Genomic DNA, 14,434 nt, shown 5'->3' with positions numbered 1-14,434 from the left:
AAAAAAAAAAAAAAACTCCAGACAGGCTTCAATGTGATTTTTAGTCAGAAGGGGCTTCCCTCTGTCTGGCCACTTTACCATACAGGCCTGATTGGCGTAGAGCTGCAGAGATGGTTCTCCTTCTGGAAGGTTCTCCTCTTGCCACAGAGGAACGCTGGAGCTCTGACAGAGTGACCATTGGGTTATTTTGCCCTTTTCCCTCGATCACTCAGCTCAGACGGCCATCCAGATCTAGGAAGAGTCCTGGTGGTTTCAAAGTTCTTCCACTTTCGGAAGATGGAAATCTTCCGAAAGTGGAAGAAGTGGCAGAAGAGGCAGCAGAAATGTTTCTGGATCCTTCACCAGCCTTGTGCCTCAAGACAATCCTGTCTCGGAGGTCTACCCAGTAGTCCTTTGTTTTCATGCATGGTTTGTGCTTTGACGTGAACTGTCAACCCTGGAGCTCATGTAGACAGGGTCATGGCTTTTCAAGTGTCCAATCCACTGGATTTACCACAGGTTGGCTTCAGTGAAGCAGCTGAAACATCTCAAGACTCATCAGAGAAACAGAAAAAACCTCAGCTCACTCTGGAGCTTCACAGAAAAGGCTCTGAATACTTATGGACATTTCAGTTTTCAGGTTTTTTTTAAGACATTTGCAACAATTTTGAGAACTAGTGACAATAAAATGTGGACGATGTGAGGAGCTGAGAATACTCTACCGAAGAACTGTATTTGTAAAATTACATGTGAATAGCCACTTTCTAAATATTTATACTAACATTTGCACCACATTTAGTTTTACATTTAACATTTGTTTTGAATCCTACTTTTCTTTTTCTTGAATAAAGAAATGTATCCTGTTAACTTACTGCAAGGTTTTTTGACAGTTTGACAGAGATGTTTAAGAAAAACTAAAGTATCAAAAACAAAGACAAATCATATTCACAACAGAAATGTTAAACATAAAACTAGATGTACTTTTCATATATCTTGCTTTGTTTTTTGGAGTCAAACTGAACCGCTGCTCATTTTATATTCTTATTCAGTCCTATAAGTATCTGCTATGTTTATAAAAAAATGCTGATATGATTTATGAAACAGAATCAGTAGTTGGTAAATGTATTGATTTGTATATCAGACTCTGAAAGAGTTGGCAACTCATCACCCACAAATTTAACTGCACATCACTGTTCTGTAATGAGGGGATTTAATATCCAGACGTTACTCTGGTTTTACCACATTTCGAATGTGGTAAACTGGATTTTTGTTACAGAGAAATCCTTTTGGATTTTGGTAAGTGGGGATACATGAGCTCAGTGGCAATTTACCTAATATGTTTGCAAAATACAGTTCCTAAGAGCCCATATGCGCTGTGGATTTAATATTACTCCGTTTTTGAAATGACTTGAAAGGACTTGAAATATTAATTGTAGGACTTGTGACTCGACTTGAGACTTGACTCGGACTTGAGGACAAAGATGGCAGCGCCTCACCTGCACATGTACCATGGATAATAATAATTATTTTAAATATTTAAATGTGCCCATAATTTGTTTCAATATTTCAATACTAAAATTAATACAAAAAATATCATTTTAATTTTAACTTTTTCATTTAAGACTCAATTTGGACATTGGGGGTGGGGGGGGGCAAGGAAAAATAGCATATTTATCATTCTTTCCTCTCAGATTTTGTAGATTTGGTCTCCAGACATGTAAATATGATCAGAACCAACATGTTTTGAGATTTTTGTTTATGTTCAAAGTTCGAAAATGTGTGAGTGTATATTTATGCTGTGTAGTACTTTATATATATATATTTTCTCAAGTATATGTTTTAAACTGGGCTGCACGGTGGCGCAGTGGTTAGCGCTCTTGCCTCACAGCGAGAAGGCCCCGGTTCGAATCCCGGCTGGGACCTTTCTGTGTGGAGTTTGCATGTTCTCCCCGTGCATGCGTGGGTTTTCACCGGGGACTCCGGCTTCCTCCCACCGTCCAAAAACATGCTTCGTAGGTTAATTGGTGACTCTAAATTGCCCTTAGGTGTGAATGTGAGAGTGAATGGGTGTGTGACTGAGGTCCTGCGACAGACTGGCGACCTGTCCAGGGTGTACCCCGCCTTCGCCCTTCAGTAGCCGGGATAGGCTCCGGCACCCCGAAAGGGAAGAAGCGGACAAGAAGATGGATGGATGGATGGATGTTTTAAACCCAGATTTAAAGTCCTGGCTAGACAAGCTAGAGCTCAATTCTCTCACTCAGTTTTGTTGTTACTTTAAAAATAAAAATTCAAATTTTGAAATGCAACCCTGATTAATGAAAAAAACTGCACGTCCTTCCTGGGAGGTGTTTGATTTGAGGAAGAAGTGGTGAGGGCTGGTGGATCTTTCTTTCATCTAGTTTTCTTGATGATGTCGGCAATTGTCCTGGTACTGTCAGGCCCAATCCGAATTCTTCCCTTATCCCTATCTGAGGGGTAGGGAACCCTGGTCCTCGAGAGCCACCTTCCTCCATGTTTTCCAACTTACCCTGCTCTGGCATGTTCTTATTGGCTGGACACACCTGAACCAGGTAATTGTCATGTGGCCCTACTCATGACTGATTTGGTAAGCTGGAAAACTTTCAGGAAGGTGGCTCTAGAGGACCGGGGTTACTTACCCCTGCCCTATCCATTCATTTATCCCTCCAAACAGATGGTGTTTTAACGCAGGGTTTCTCTGTAAAAGAATAATCGCAATGAATGACCACACTTCACATTTCAGCTTCATCTTTTAAAATGATCAACATCTTTATTGTAACGTGTTAACTCAGAAAAGTAGAAATCCATAAGGCCATAAGGAACGATTAATGTTCATAATCATTTAGCCAAGCTGGCTTCTTCCGATCCCTTGCAGGTCAAGGAGTTTCAGGACTTGGCTCCAGCTCAGGTGCTGAAAGGACAGCGCCCAAGTCGTGCTGGGATCCAACCCCCATCTGAGGTGCTGAATGGACAGCTCCCGTGTTGTTCTCCATGGAGTTTTCTGGAACCATTGCAAGGTGTGAAGCATTCCATGTTCGTCCATCCTCAAGAACAAAGGAACTCACCAGCTTTTTGGACTACTTGAGAGGGTGCATGAAACTTTGACAGTCCTTTCTTAACATGGAAAGGTTTTCTCATTCTCATCAAACTTCCTTCTTTGATCTCCGACGGCTGTGCACCTCTCTTTGCATCCGTGTAAGTTTTCGCTGCAGTTTGTTTTACTGTAACCCTCCTCCACAGTTGTTGATCTTGCACAGGTGGAGAGTTCTTTGCAGGAGCAGTGTCAACTTTCGTCCACATCTTCCTGTTGAACATGAGTTGATATGGTGACACACCGGGGGTGCAGTGAGGAGTTGTTTCCATTGTTTCTTTTCCAGTTCAGCTGTGAGGAGCATTTCGTTTTTAATGTTCTATGGCTCAATTCGCTTGAGTTTAGTAGAAAGACACTTTTCTGTGCTTTGTCTCTTAACTCCAGAAATGTCACAAATTCCCTGGAGGTTATCGCGTGGAAGTGAAGTCCCATTATCACTGACTAGTTCTGTTGGGTTTCCGAATCTGGAAAACACAGTAGACAAGAAGGTTGTAATAGCTGATGTTGTGACAGAAGACGTGAAAGCAACCTCCGGCCACTTGGTCCATCAGTGTTGGAAAAGATGGGTTTTGAGGTTGGAGATGAAGAGAGGGAGTGAGTCCATAGTCCTGAGTTCAGGTGGGAGGGAGTTCCAGAGTTTTGGGGCAGAGTGACTGAATGCTCTGCTCCCCATGGTGACAAGGCGGGCAATGGGGATGACGAGTTGGAGGGAGGATGAGGACCTGAGGGAGCGGACTGGAGTGATGACTTGGAGTAGTTCAGAGAGATATGGCGGAGCGAGGTTATGGATGGCTTTGTGGGTTAGGAGAAGGATTTTGTACGTGATCCGGTAGGTGATGGGTAGCCAATGAAGCTGCTTGAGTATGGGCGTGATGTGGTGGAAGGAAGGAGTCTGTGTTATGGCGCGGGCAGCAGAGTTTTGGACAAGCTGGAGTTTCCGGAGAGTTTTTTGAGGGAGTCCATACAGAAGAGAATTACAATAGTCCAGGCGAGATGCGACGAGGCTGTGGACTAGTACGGCAGTGAAATGAGGGCTGAGGGAAGGGCGAAGACGGCGGATGTTCCGGAGGTGTAAGTAGGCAGTCCGAATGATATTGTTGACGTGAGAAGTGTAAGAAAGAGTGCTGTCCAAGATGACACCCAGGCTTTTAACTTGAGGGAAGGGGAAAATGAGGGAGTTGTCCAGAGGGATGACGCTTGAGAAGAGCTGTTTCAGTACTATGGAGTGGGCGGAAGCCTGACTGGAATTGTTCATACAACTTATTGCTAGAAAGGTGTGAATGGAGTTGAGTGGCAACGGTTTTTTCAAGGATTTTGGAAATGAACGGAAGATTTGAGATTGGACGGAAGTTATTGAGGTCAGTGGGATCGGAGCCAGGTTTTTTCAGAGTGGGGGTGATAGATGCTGCTTTAAGGGCAGAGGGGACCGTTCCAGTCTGGAGGGAAGACTGGATGATGCTGGTGATAAGAGGCGACAGTGAGTGGAGGGTAGCCTTGACAAGGGGAGTGGGAAATGGGTCCTGTTGACATGTTGTGGTTCTAGATTTCTGGATGAGTTTGGAGATTTGGCTGATTGAGGGTAGGTCAAATACTGAGAATGAACTGTGCGGAGGTAACGAAAATAGCAGGGGAAGGTTAGGACCAGCAGTGGGCATGAGCTGCTGATGAATGAGCTCTATCTTGGAGGTGAAAAATGATGCAAGGGTATTGCAGAATTCCGAGGTGTAGAGGTGAGGAGGGAGTGAATTTGGAGGTTCTGTAATCTTGGAGAGTACTGAGAAGAGGACCTCGGAGTTTCCTTCACTTGAGTTTATCAAGCTGGAGAAATGTGTTGATTTGGCAATGGCGATGGAATCCTTGTAGTGGAGAAGGTGGCTGGAGTACATTTCTTTATAGATGGAGAGTCCGGTTTTCCTATATAGTCTTTCCAGCTGGCGCCCTTTTGATTTTAATTTCCTGAGGGAGGCAGTGAACCAAGGGGCAGTAATATTAAAAGAGAGGGTTCTTGTTTTAAGAGGGGCGTGGATGTCCAGTAGGTTAAGAAGTTGGTTATTGTAATATGAAATGAGTTCATCAGGTGTATGGAGATTGACAGGACTGGGGAGGTTGTCGATGTCAGAAGATAGATGGTCCATGTTGATATCATTTATTTTACGGTAGCTTATGTTGCGGGGAGGGTTTGATCTGGAGACTGAAATGTTGGCCTGAAAAGTAAGTAGCATGTGATCTGAAAATGGGAGAGATTCTGCTCTACAGGCTGCTGGCGAGACACCTGAACAGCAGATGAGATCTAGTACATGCCCCTTGATGTGAGTGGGAAAAGTGACATGTTGAGTGAGACCAAAACCATTCAGGCAGGATATGAAGTCCTTTGTGAGAGTGTTGCTTAGACAATCCATGCAAACATTAAAGTCCCCCAGGAGTATTAGGTTTGGAGTGAGGAGTAGGAGGTGTGTGAGGAGAGCAGAGAAGTCTGTGATAAAGTCCTTGTTTGGTTTTGGAGGCCGATAAAAAGTGGCAACAATGGTTGGTGTAGATCCAATGAACTGACATATAGATGATTCAAATGAATTGTAAGACGGTGCAGACACAGGCGCTATCCTCCAGTTCTCGCAGTAAATCATCGCGAGACCTCCCCCGCGGCCGGAAGTACGAGGTTCAGCGATGTAAACAAACCCTGGAGGAGTAGCTTCGTTTAAAGATATAAAGTTCTGCGGCTGCTGCCACGTTTCTGTCAGACATATCAGATCCAACTGGCGGTCATTGAGGATATCTTGGATGAGATGTCCCTTGCCCGAGAGAGAGCGGATGTTTAAAAGACCGAAGTTGACAGTTGTGGAGAGGAGTTTGCTAGTGGTATTTTTAGCCGACCGGACTAGGCGGGCTAAAACACTGATCTGCGCGGCGGCGGCGAGTGTATCGAGGTGAACGGCGGACAGAGGACCAGAATGACCTGATGGAGTTCGAGTCGTCGTACTACAGGATCCGACGAGAGCCCCGGTGGACGTATCGCTGGCAGGGTACATACAATATGTCCGGGTGTTGAAGTAGAGGCGATGCTAGAGGATCGTATGGAGAGCGGTGGAGCTTAATAAGCTCAGCGGCAGAGTACTGGAGCACGGCCGTTGAAAGATGCTGAGTTGATGACAGAACAGTCCAGGTGAGTAAAGTCCAAGCAAAGTTAATCCACATTGTTGTCGTGGGTAGAAGCCGCTGAACAGTGAAAGCAGGCAAGCTAGTTCACACTGGCAGGTGTGCTAAACTGGGCACAGCATGTACAGATTCAGTCACCAGGCAGCGTTGATTACGGCGTAGAGGTGAAAAAAAATAATAATCCACTTGTAGACTGAAAATACAAAGTTAGTATACATTTAAATGCACCGAGAAGTCCAGGGAGCAGCGGCAGCCAAAATGCGCCAGCGTTCACTCAACCCGGAAGTCAAGGAAAGTGGTAAGTTCTGGACAAACTTCACATGCTGTAATTAAATCTGTGACTGACAGCGCGTTTAACCTTGTGTACAGCAGGGCGACCATTTTAGGTTCCACTATCGGTTCTGTAACCTTTAATGAAGGAAGCGGCAGTCTGGAAAGATAGATAGATATAAATACTTTATTCATCCCAAGCTGGGAAATTTGGCCGTTGCAGCATTAGGCATTACCATAAAATAATAAAATATAAAGATAAGAAATATTTACAAAAGATAAGAAGGAATAATACAATAAAAAAACAGATTGTGCAAATTGTAGTGTGCAGAATATAATAAGAATTGGGCAATTTAAGGCAGTAATGAACATTGTTCATCGAAAAATTCACTTGGTGTGTTATCTGTTACGAAGGGATGGGAAGCTAAACAATCGTATTGCGTGTGGAAGAAATAATTTCTTGTAGCGGTCCCTGGAACAGCGGAGTTGTCTGAGCCTTTTGGAGAAGGCACTCTGTTGTTTGTCCAGAACTGGGTGAAGAGGGTGAAAGGAAGTCAGCAGCAACATTTTAAACACCAGCACGGTACACCACGTCATATGTGAAACACAGGTGGTCATCGTGCAATGCTCATTCCTGCACGGCCCAGTCCTTTTGTAGCAAGTAGAGTGGTCAGGGCTTGGTGATCTGTGCGCAATGTGAAACGGGTCCCCCACAGGAATGTTCTCCACTTTTCAACCGGCCAGACGCAAGCCAACGCCTCTTTTTCCACCACGGAGTATTTTCTTTCTGCTGGTGAAATGGAACGAGAAGCAAATGCGACTGTACGCTCTGTCTTATCCGGGTGAATTTGTGTCAGTATGACTCCCAAGCCGTAGTCTGACGCATCTGTAGACACAATCGTTGGACAATTAGGATTAAACACAGCTAGTGCCGGGCTGTTCACAATCAGCCTCTTGTTCTTTTAAAACTGTCTTGCACCGCTGAAGTCCACTTGAATGTAGCATCCCGCAGAACTGCCCTCATTGGTTCCACCACAGTCCCAAAATGTTCCACAAACTTTTCATACCACGCAGTGATCCCGAGGAATGAGCGTAGAGTCGTGGCATCACTGGGGGCTGGGGCATCCATGATGGCTTTGAGGTGCTCCTTGTTAGGCAGTAGGCCTTGTGCAGAAATAACATGTCCCAGAAACTGCTGAATTTTCTGCTTGAAATGACACTTTTCTGGGTTAGGCTGGAGGCCAGCATTCTTCAGAGCAGTTAGAACTGCTTGCAGATTACAGTCAGGGTCGTGCTGATCCTTACTGTAGATGATGACATCGCCCAAGTAATTCTGGACTCCATGGAGATTTTTCAGCACAAAGGACATCAGCTTGGAAAAAGCACTTGGGGCTAAACACAAACCATATGGGACTCTATAGTGTGTTATGCATGCGGTGACATCACGGCTTTCTTCTGCCAATAGTACCTGATGATATGCATTGGCCTTGTCTATGGTGGAGAAAACTGTAGCCCCATGCATGTTTGAAAATGTGTCATCCATGTGTGGGAGTGAATGACTGTTCATCATTATTGCTTTATTTGGTCCACGGTAGTCCACACACATTTTCACTTTTCCGTCCCTCTTTAGCATGACCACAATTGGTGACACCCCCTTGAAGAAAAAGCGTTTCTCAGGGCAATGCAGTTTACCCTCCCAATGGTGGACTTTGGACCCCTCAGTTTGAAGTGTGAAATTTAAAAAATAACAATACGAGCATTACTTTCATTAAAGCTCCCACTTCAAATTGAGGGGAAGGGCTAAGGGGAAGGGAGAAGGGAGGAATTTGGATTGGGCCTTAGTGTTGTGTGTGTGTCAGTTCAATGCACTTTGCAGTTGTTATGTGACATCAAATATTGTCAACATTTTTTAAATTGTACTGAATTCATTTAAAGGGTGAGTTAGATAAATTGCATGCAGATGTGCCTCCAAACGCTACTTAAAACTATGTTACTCCAAATATTTAGACTTTTTTTTTCAGACCATTTCAAAACATTTTTCCTAACTGAACCTCTTCAAATTTTAGTTGAAGACTCTTGCAATAGAGTAACAAAATAGAGTTGTCTGAAATGTCCTGTAGACATGTACAGTGGATGTATGCTAGGTATTTAATAGGCATCCTGTGCCCACTCGGTAGCTAAAAAGCCCTCCTTTTCTTCTGAGTCAATAATATTTTTGCCTTTTAGTTTGTGATTGTTTATGTCTGCATTTTAGATGGTTTCTTGTGCATTGTTGCTTGGCGTGGTGCACCACTTTTAACTGTCACATTTCTTTTGCTATTTCCCATATTAATTTGACTTTGATTTTATTGTACAGGCTCCAGCTACTCGTGACTCCAAATGGGACATGGGAGGTTAAAAAAAAGAGATGGATGAATGGATTTATTTATTTTATGGTAATCACACATTTAGTGCTACCAAAGCCTTCTGAGTCTCCATGAATGAAAGCTGCAGCTCTGGTGAAGCTGCACTCCCCCTGTGAGAAACATCTTTCTCCCTCTAGTGGAAAAAAAGGAGAACTGCTGCATCAGCTGATCTTTATTTCGGAATAAATATGAGTCTCTATGTACAAAAAGATGGTGGTCACATTTTCCAGAATATTATAAAAAATATAAAGCACCCTTAACTTTTGTTTTATTTTTACATTCTTGAAGGCATGTTTTCAGACCCAGAGGCAGTGCAGTTGTCAAACTCACACACTCACACATACATTTACACAGTGACATAACACCCACAGGTACATGAACAGGACTGAGAGGGCTCAGGATATGTCTTTTTCTTCTATGTCCTGTGACAAGAAAAGGAAAGTCCTGTTAATTTACGTAAGATTTCTTTGATTTTATGGATATTTTCTTACATTTTCTAAACTGATGCAAAAGTAATGATTAATATTTATGAAGCATATTGTTCATATTTGTTTTCTAAATGTGTCCAATATAAGCAGTAACCTTCTGGTGTTTCTTCTTCACAGTTTTTCCTCCATCATGCTGGAGCTTTTGAGGTAAACATCTTTGAGGTGGAGCGGGTTCTTCTGCTCAGAGAGTGGAGTCCCCCCCGCCTGGTGGATGAAGTGCTGCAGGTTGCTCTGCCTCAGCTCTTTGTTCAGCTCCTTGATAATCTCTTGTTTCTCCTGCAGGACACAGAGAGTTGTTCTCATCATCACTTCTTTGCTCCTGAAGAACTCCTTTTCCTGAAACTGTTCCCAGTTTGAAAGGAATTGGAAAACATTTAAAAATTCAGCGAAAGACTTCCAAAGCAAAAACCTGTCACTCCTTTTGATCAAATGGGACACAAGTGTTTTTTTCTGTCTTGAACAGAGTTGAAATGGATCTGCTGGAAGGATCTGGTCTGAAAAGCTGTGATGCTTTGAGTCTCAGGTGTGCACTTATACCTTTCCCCTTTCCTCTGCTGTTTGCAGCTCCCTCTGGGTTTCACTCAGCATCCTCTCCAGTTCTTCTCCCAGCTGCAGGCGGTTCTGGAGCTTCTGTGTCAGGGACATGAGGGCTTCGTTTTTCTGCTTATCTTTCATCTGGGAGCTCTCCCTCTGGATCCTAAGGTCCACCTCCTGCTCCAGCTTTGTACACTGCGTGCGAAGCTCCTTCATATCTTCATTTTGTTCATCTATGGAGGCATAAATCTCTTCGAGACGTTTGCTCCTCGCTGTTAAGAACAGAGTTTACATTTATTGTTGTAGAAATGTCACAAAGGTCAGTGCTGTAAACATGTTTTTGTGTTGGTTTTAAGTCCTACCCAGTTCAAGGTCCGTCTCCACCTGTAGCTCCTCCTCCCAGGTATCTCCGTACATCATCTCCACCTCGTTCTGCCTGAACTGTTGCTCCAGATCTGCCAGCTCCTCTGTGAACGCTGGACTCAGGCTGAAGACATCAGCAGGAGAGCTCTCCTGCTCCAGAAACACTGTCTCTTTCTCCAGAGCTTCAATCTGAAGCTCCAAATCCTGCAGCTGGCTCTGGTGCTGCAGGATCTGCCAAAACACCTCCTCTTTTGAGGTTATCTCAGAGTCAGAGCTGTGGGATGATGGGTCAGGCGATGACCTGGGTGATGAAGACACAGCTTTGTGTTGTTTACTCCTCCTGGGAAGAGATGAAGGACCTAGATTGAAGGTAAGAGCCTTCTGAGGTCCCTTGTGCTTTATGGGTTCTGATGGTCTTGATGGAAGAAGCCCTCTCCCGATGGCGGAGTTGTGTGAGTCCTCACTGAGGGTGGGACCGGTTCTTTGCAGAACAAACTGGACCTCTGCGGCCAGAGGTCCCAGCTGAGCCAGCTGCTGCAGAGGACAGTCGTCAGCGACCAAAGTCCTCTCGTTTCCTCGATACTTCATGGTGAGGGTGTACCGCCCCGTCTGACCTGCAGACAGCCAACTGTCATGCTAAGCAGCAGACACATGAATTCACTGAAAGCTGTGGGATTTGGATCCATGAAAAGCCCCAAATCCATCAAGATCACAGAAACTATCTGCTAAAACAGAGCTTTGAAGACATGGATGAAGGGAAGGGACTTGTCTGGCTTTTGTGGTCAAAATAAGTTGCACCTTTTAGTCTCAGGGTCAAATAATGTGATGAGAGGAGGAGGAGTCTCCTGAATGTTTTCTTCACAGTGTGTGAGGTCCTCACTTTTCAGGATCTCTGCTGCAGAGAGGAGAAACTCTGCCTCTCAGTCTCATCTGATCCAAATGTTTAAACAAACTTAAACAAAGTTTCCTGAATTCATCTCTGTTTCCCAGCTTTTCTGGATTGTTTTTTTTTGGCCTTTTCCTCTTTGTTTCAGACTTAAAGCTCTGTCTCTGTTCCCTGAACTGTCGGTTTAACAATGAGTCTGATCTTTCTAAAGCCTTCAAAAATAAATCTGCCTAAAGACATGATTAAAAAAAAGTAACATTTTGGATTTTATTTAAAACGTTTTTACTCTAAAAGGTGAGAAACCTTTTAAGTTTCTCAGAAGAATACTTATCATCTTACTAAAATACAATGCCCATAAGTGTTGTGTTCTGTCAGTGTCACAGTAGAATGAAGGCTGTCAGGTGAGAACATACCGATCGCTTGAGCAAGAGCGATGACGACATCCTGACAGGAAGTGCTCAGTGATAAGCCACAGACCACTCTGAGGACGCCCTCCACCCACACCTTCAGCTCCATGGCCCACGCTCCAGCAGAAGCTGCAGCAGACAGCAGGAGAGATGTCAGCGTGTGATCCCTGCATGCATTCAAGATGAAGCACATTACTGTCAACCAGAAAATGCTTTCACCTAACGTGAAAACAAATTTAAAAAAGGAATCTCCATGTTAGCAAGAGTACATCCCACAATGATGTGCTTTAGAAACTCATATATTTTACATTTACTTTAGGTGTAAAACAGCAAATCTCAACATTTCTAGAAATGCTTTAAATTTTTCTTAAGCTGGAGCGCTTCATTGTAAATACAATAAATTTTAATTACTAATTATTTATAAAAACAATTGATATAATTTAATTTGATGTGTCTGTTTGGAAATGCTGAGGTGAAACCTAAGTTTTGTGGATTGAATGTCAAAAGTGATTTTAATTCCACTCCAATCATCTTTTGATCTTTTTTCAAAAAGTTCCCTGTGGTCTTTTAGGCAAAATCTCAAAATGACATAGTTTCTGTAGAGTGGCAGAAGTTTATTCAAAATTCCCCTCTGGGTTTTTGGGCAGGATGGTTAGTGTGCATCCTTGTCCCCTCCCTCCCTTGCTATTGCTGTTTACATGCTTTCCCGCTAGCTTAAAGCCCCTCATAACCCCAATTTAACATTAGACATAACATTAACAGAAATGGTGAACACTATCAGAACTCTCCAGCTGTACAGTTTGATCCAGATTCCAGCTCAGACGAGGAAAACAAGGACGTTCATGGATCTATTTGTCTATAAGTGGATGCACCAGAATGGAGCAGAGCAGGAAGCTGGTGATCCGCCCTGCATGTTTTTTATGCCACAAATACGATCTTTTTCAAACAGCATTTTTGTCTGCTCCTGATTCACAACAATTTGAATAAAGAAATACTCAGAAATGCAACTTCAAGCTTCATTTTCTTTATGTGTCCTCCATCATCAGAGAAATGCCACAAGAGCATACTGAAAACACAATTTTTATCAGAATGGGTCTTTAAGTCATTACATGCAAAGATTTCCTGTTTTTTTTAAGAGCATTATGAAGGTTTTATCAACAATTGGATTCTTGGTCGTTTGACTCCTAGCTTTGTGGCGCGTTGAGCCTGCAGCGGAGAAATCACCAGTCTGAGGTCTCTTTCAGGCTCCTGTGCTTAGGTTCTGTCATGTTCTTTTTGTCAGTCTCACCATGTTCAGGTTAAATCATCCACAGCTGTCTTCATTTAGTTAATCATCCTCAGTGAATTTAAGGGTCTGTTTTTTTTAGTGCCTCATTGTCACGTCATCTGCTCTGTTTTGTCACCACTTTTGTTTCGCCATTGGTTTTTGTCATGATTTGGTAAATTATATTAAATGTATTTAATAAAGATGTCAGCAAAATAAAGTTAACAAAACATGAACTTTGCTAAATACTTTCATTGTGTTTACTTATGTTTTATGTCTTGATAAAATAAATAAAAAAAAAATATATTTTTTTTTCTTAACCTCAAGGAAAATCAGGAAATTATGAAAATTATCATTTAAATTGAGGTGAGAGTAGGGATGGAATTAGATTTAATTGTTGCTGGTACTTTAAAGGTGTGGGGTTGCGTGTGGGTTTGGGGGCCCTTTCTACAAACTAGTTTGCTTGTTTTACAATATTTTTTTTTTGTGTAAATTACTTTTTTTTGTCACCAAGTATGAAAAGTGCGATATAAACAAATATTGATTCAATCATTCGTCTTTCAAGGTTACTGGTGCCTAACCCGGCTACTGATCTGTCACAGATATTGATGATGTGGAAAAGGTGCCTCAAAGATGAAAAATAATATTAAAATTAAATAAATAAATAAAAAGCCAAGTTTTTCCAAAAACATATGTGTGACAAAGGAGTGTCTCAGGGTGAAGGAGAGCACATATATGAGCTTAAGATGCTTTTTTTCTGACAGGTACTGCAGTTCTGTATCTCCATCTTCACACCAGGGGCCAGTTCCAAGAAGCAGGTTTTGTTGGAACTCTGAGTTCATGAAATTCACCAAAACTCTGAGTTTTCGGTTTCAGAAAGAGAGATAATTCAAACCCGTGAAAGTGGGTGAAACCAAGCCCGTTTCAAGAAACGGCTTAAGCTGAACTCATAATCAATCACTATGGTAACTGAGTCTGTGAACATAACCTGGTCGGTAGCAGGTTTTCTTCAGGAAACTTAGAGTTCTCTGCGGTCTCCGCCCCTTTTTAAAGTGAAGGATGTTCAAATATGAATTCCTTATTAACATTTAGAGAACATTCACGTTAGAGACGTCACGTTTTCACCACGCAGAAACCAAAATGACATGTTCATTCATAGAGAATCATGTAGAGAGGAGGCTGATTAATCCAGAGGAAATGTTATTTATGTCGGTAGAGGATTTGGAGGACACGAGTCGACTGACTGGAGTTTCCCAATTCATTTTTATTTCAGCGATATTATAAATAGTGAGTTTTTCCAGGGACTCGCTATTAAAAAATACAGTTTTCTTTTCCTTATTTTAAACCCTTAACAATAGAAATTATTGAGTGTCAAACACTGAGAAAGGCTCTGAACTCATCCACTCTGAAGAGTTAGCGCGTTCGAATCTCAGCTACGGAAAGTCTTTTTATGCTTAAAAAAACAATTCAGCGAATATTTCTTAAGTCTTGAGAATTAAAATGAAATAAATGCTTTGTTAACATATTCCAGGCAGCTACAGTTTCTTTTTAGCGTGCAGTGATATCTGTGTGTGTA

General features: G+C 42.6%; 1 protein-coding gene across 3 annotated transcripts in view; it reads right to left on the bottom strand.

Moving 5' to 3' along the window:
• Window positions 1–9,073: 9,073 nt before the first annotated feature.
• LOC112144615 (ras association domain-containing protein 8) overlaps window positions 9,074–14,434 on the bottom strand; it is a 15,019-nt gene continuing 9,658 nt past the window's right edge. Inside the window, exons 2-6 of one of the 3 annotated variants that reach the window (XM_036211822.1) lie at window positions 11,601–11,723; window positions 10,301–10,915; window positions 9,942–10,210; window positions 9,499–9,680; window positions 9,074–9,338 (exon numbers count right to left, since the gene is read on the bottom strand). In XM_036211822.1, the coding sequence (XP_036067715.1) occupies window positions 9,516–9,680; window positions 9,942–10,210; window positions 10,301–10,915; window positions 11,601–11,703 (1,152 nt within the window). In that variant the 5' untranslated portion in view covers window positions 11,704–11,723 and the 3' untranslated portion in view covers window positions 9,074–9,338; window positions 9,499–9,515. Of the gene's footprint in view, window positions 9,681–9,941; window positions 10,211–10,300; window positions 10,916–11,600; window positions 11,762–14,434 lie in introns of all 3 variants that reach the window. The other 2 variants (XM_036211821.1, XM_024269223.2) reach the window with 2 other exon arrangements.

Source organism: Oryzias melastigma, linkage group LG5, assembly GCF_002922805.2.
Source record: "Oryzias melastigma strain HK-1 linkage group LG5, ASM292280v2, whole genome shotgun sequence".
NCBI lineage: Eukaryota > Metazoa > Chordata > Actinopteri > Beloniformes > Adrianichthyidae > Oryzias > Oryzias melastigma.
The sequence above is the reverse complement of the archived record's forward strand: the minus strand, read 5'-3'. Positions and strand labels throughout refer to the sequence as shown.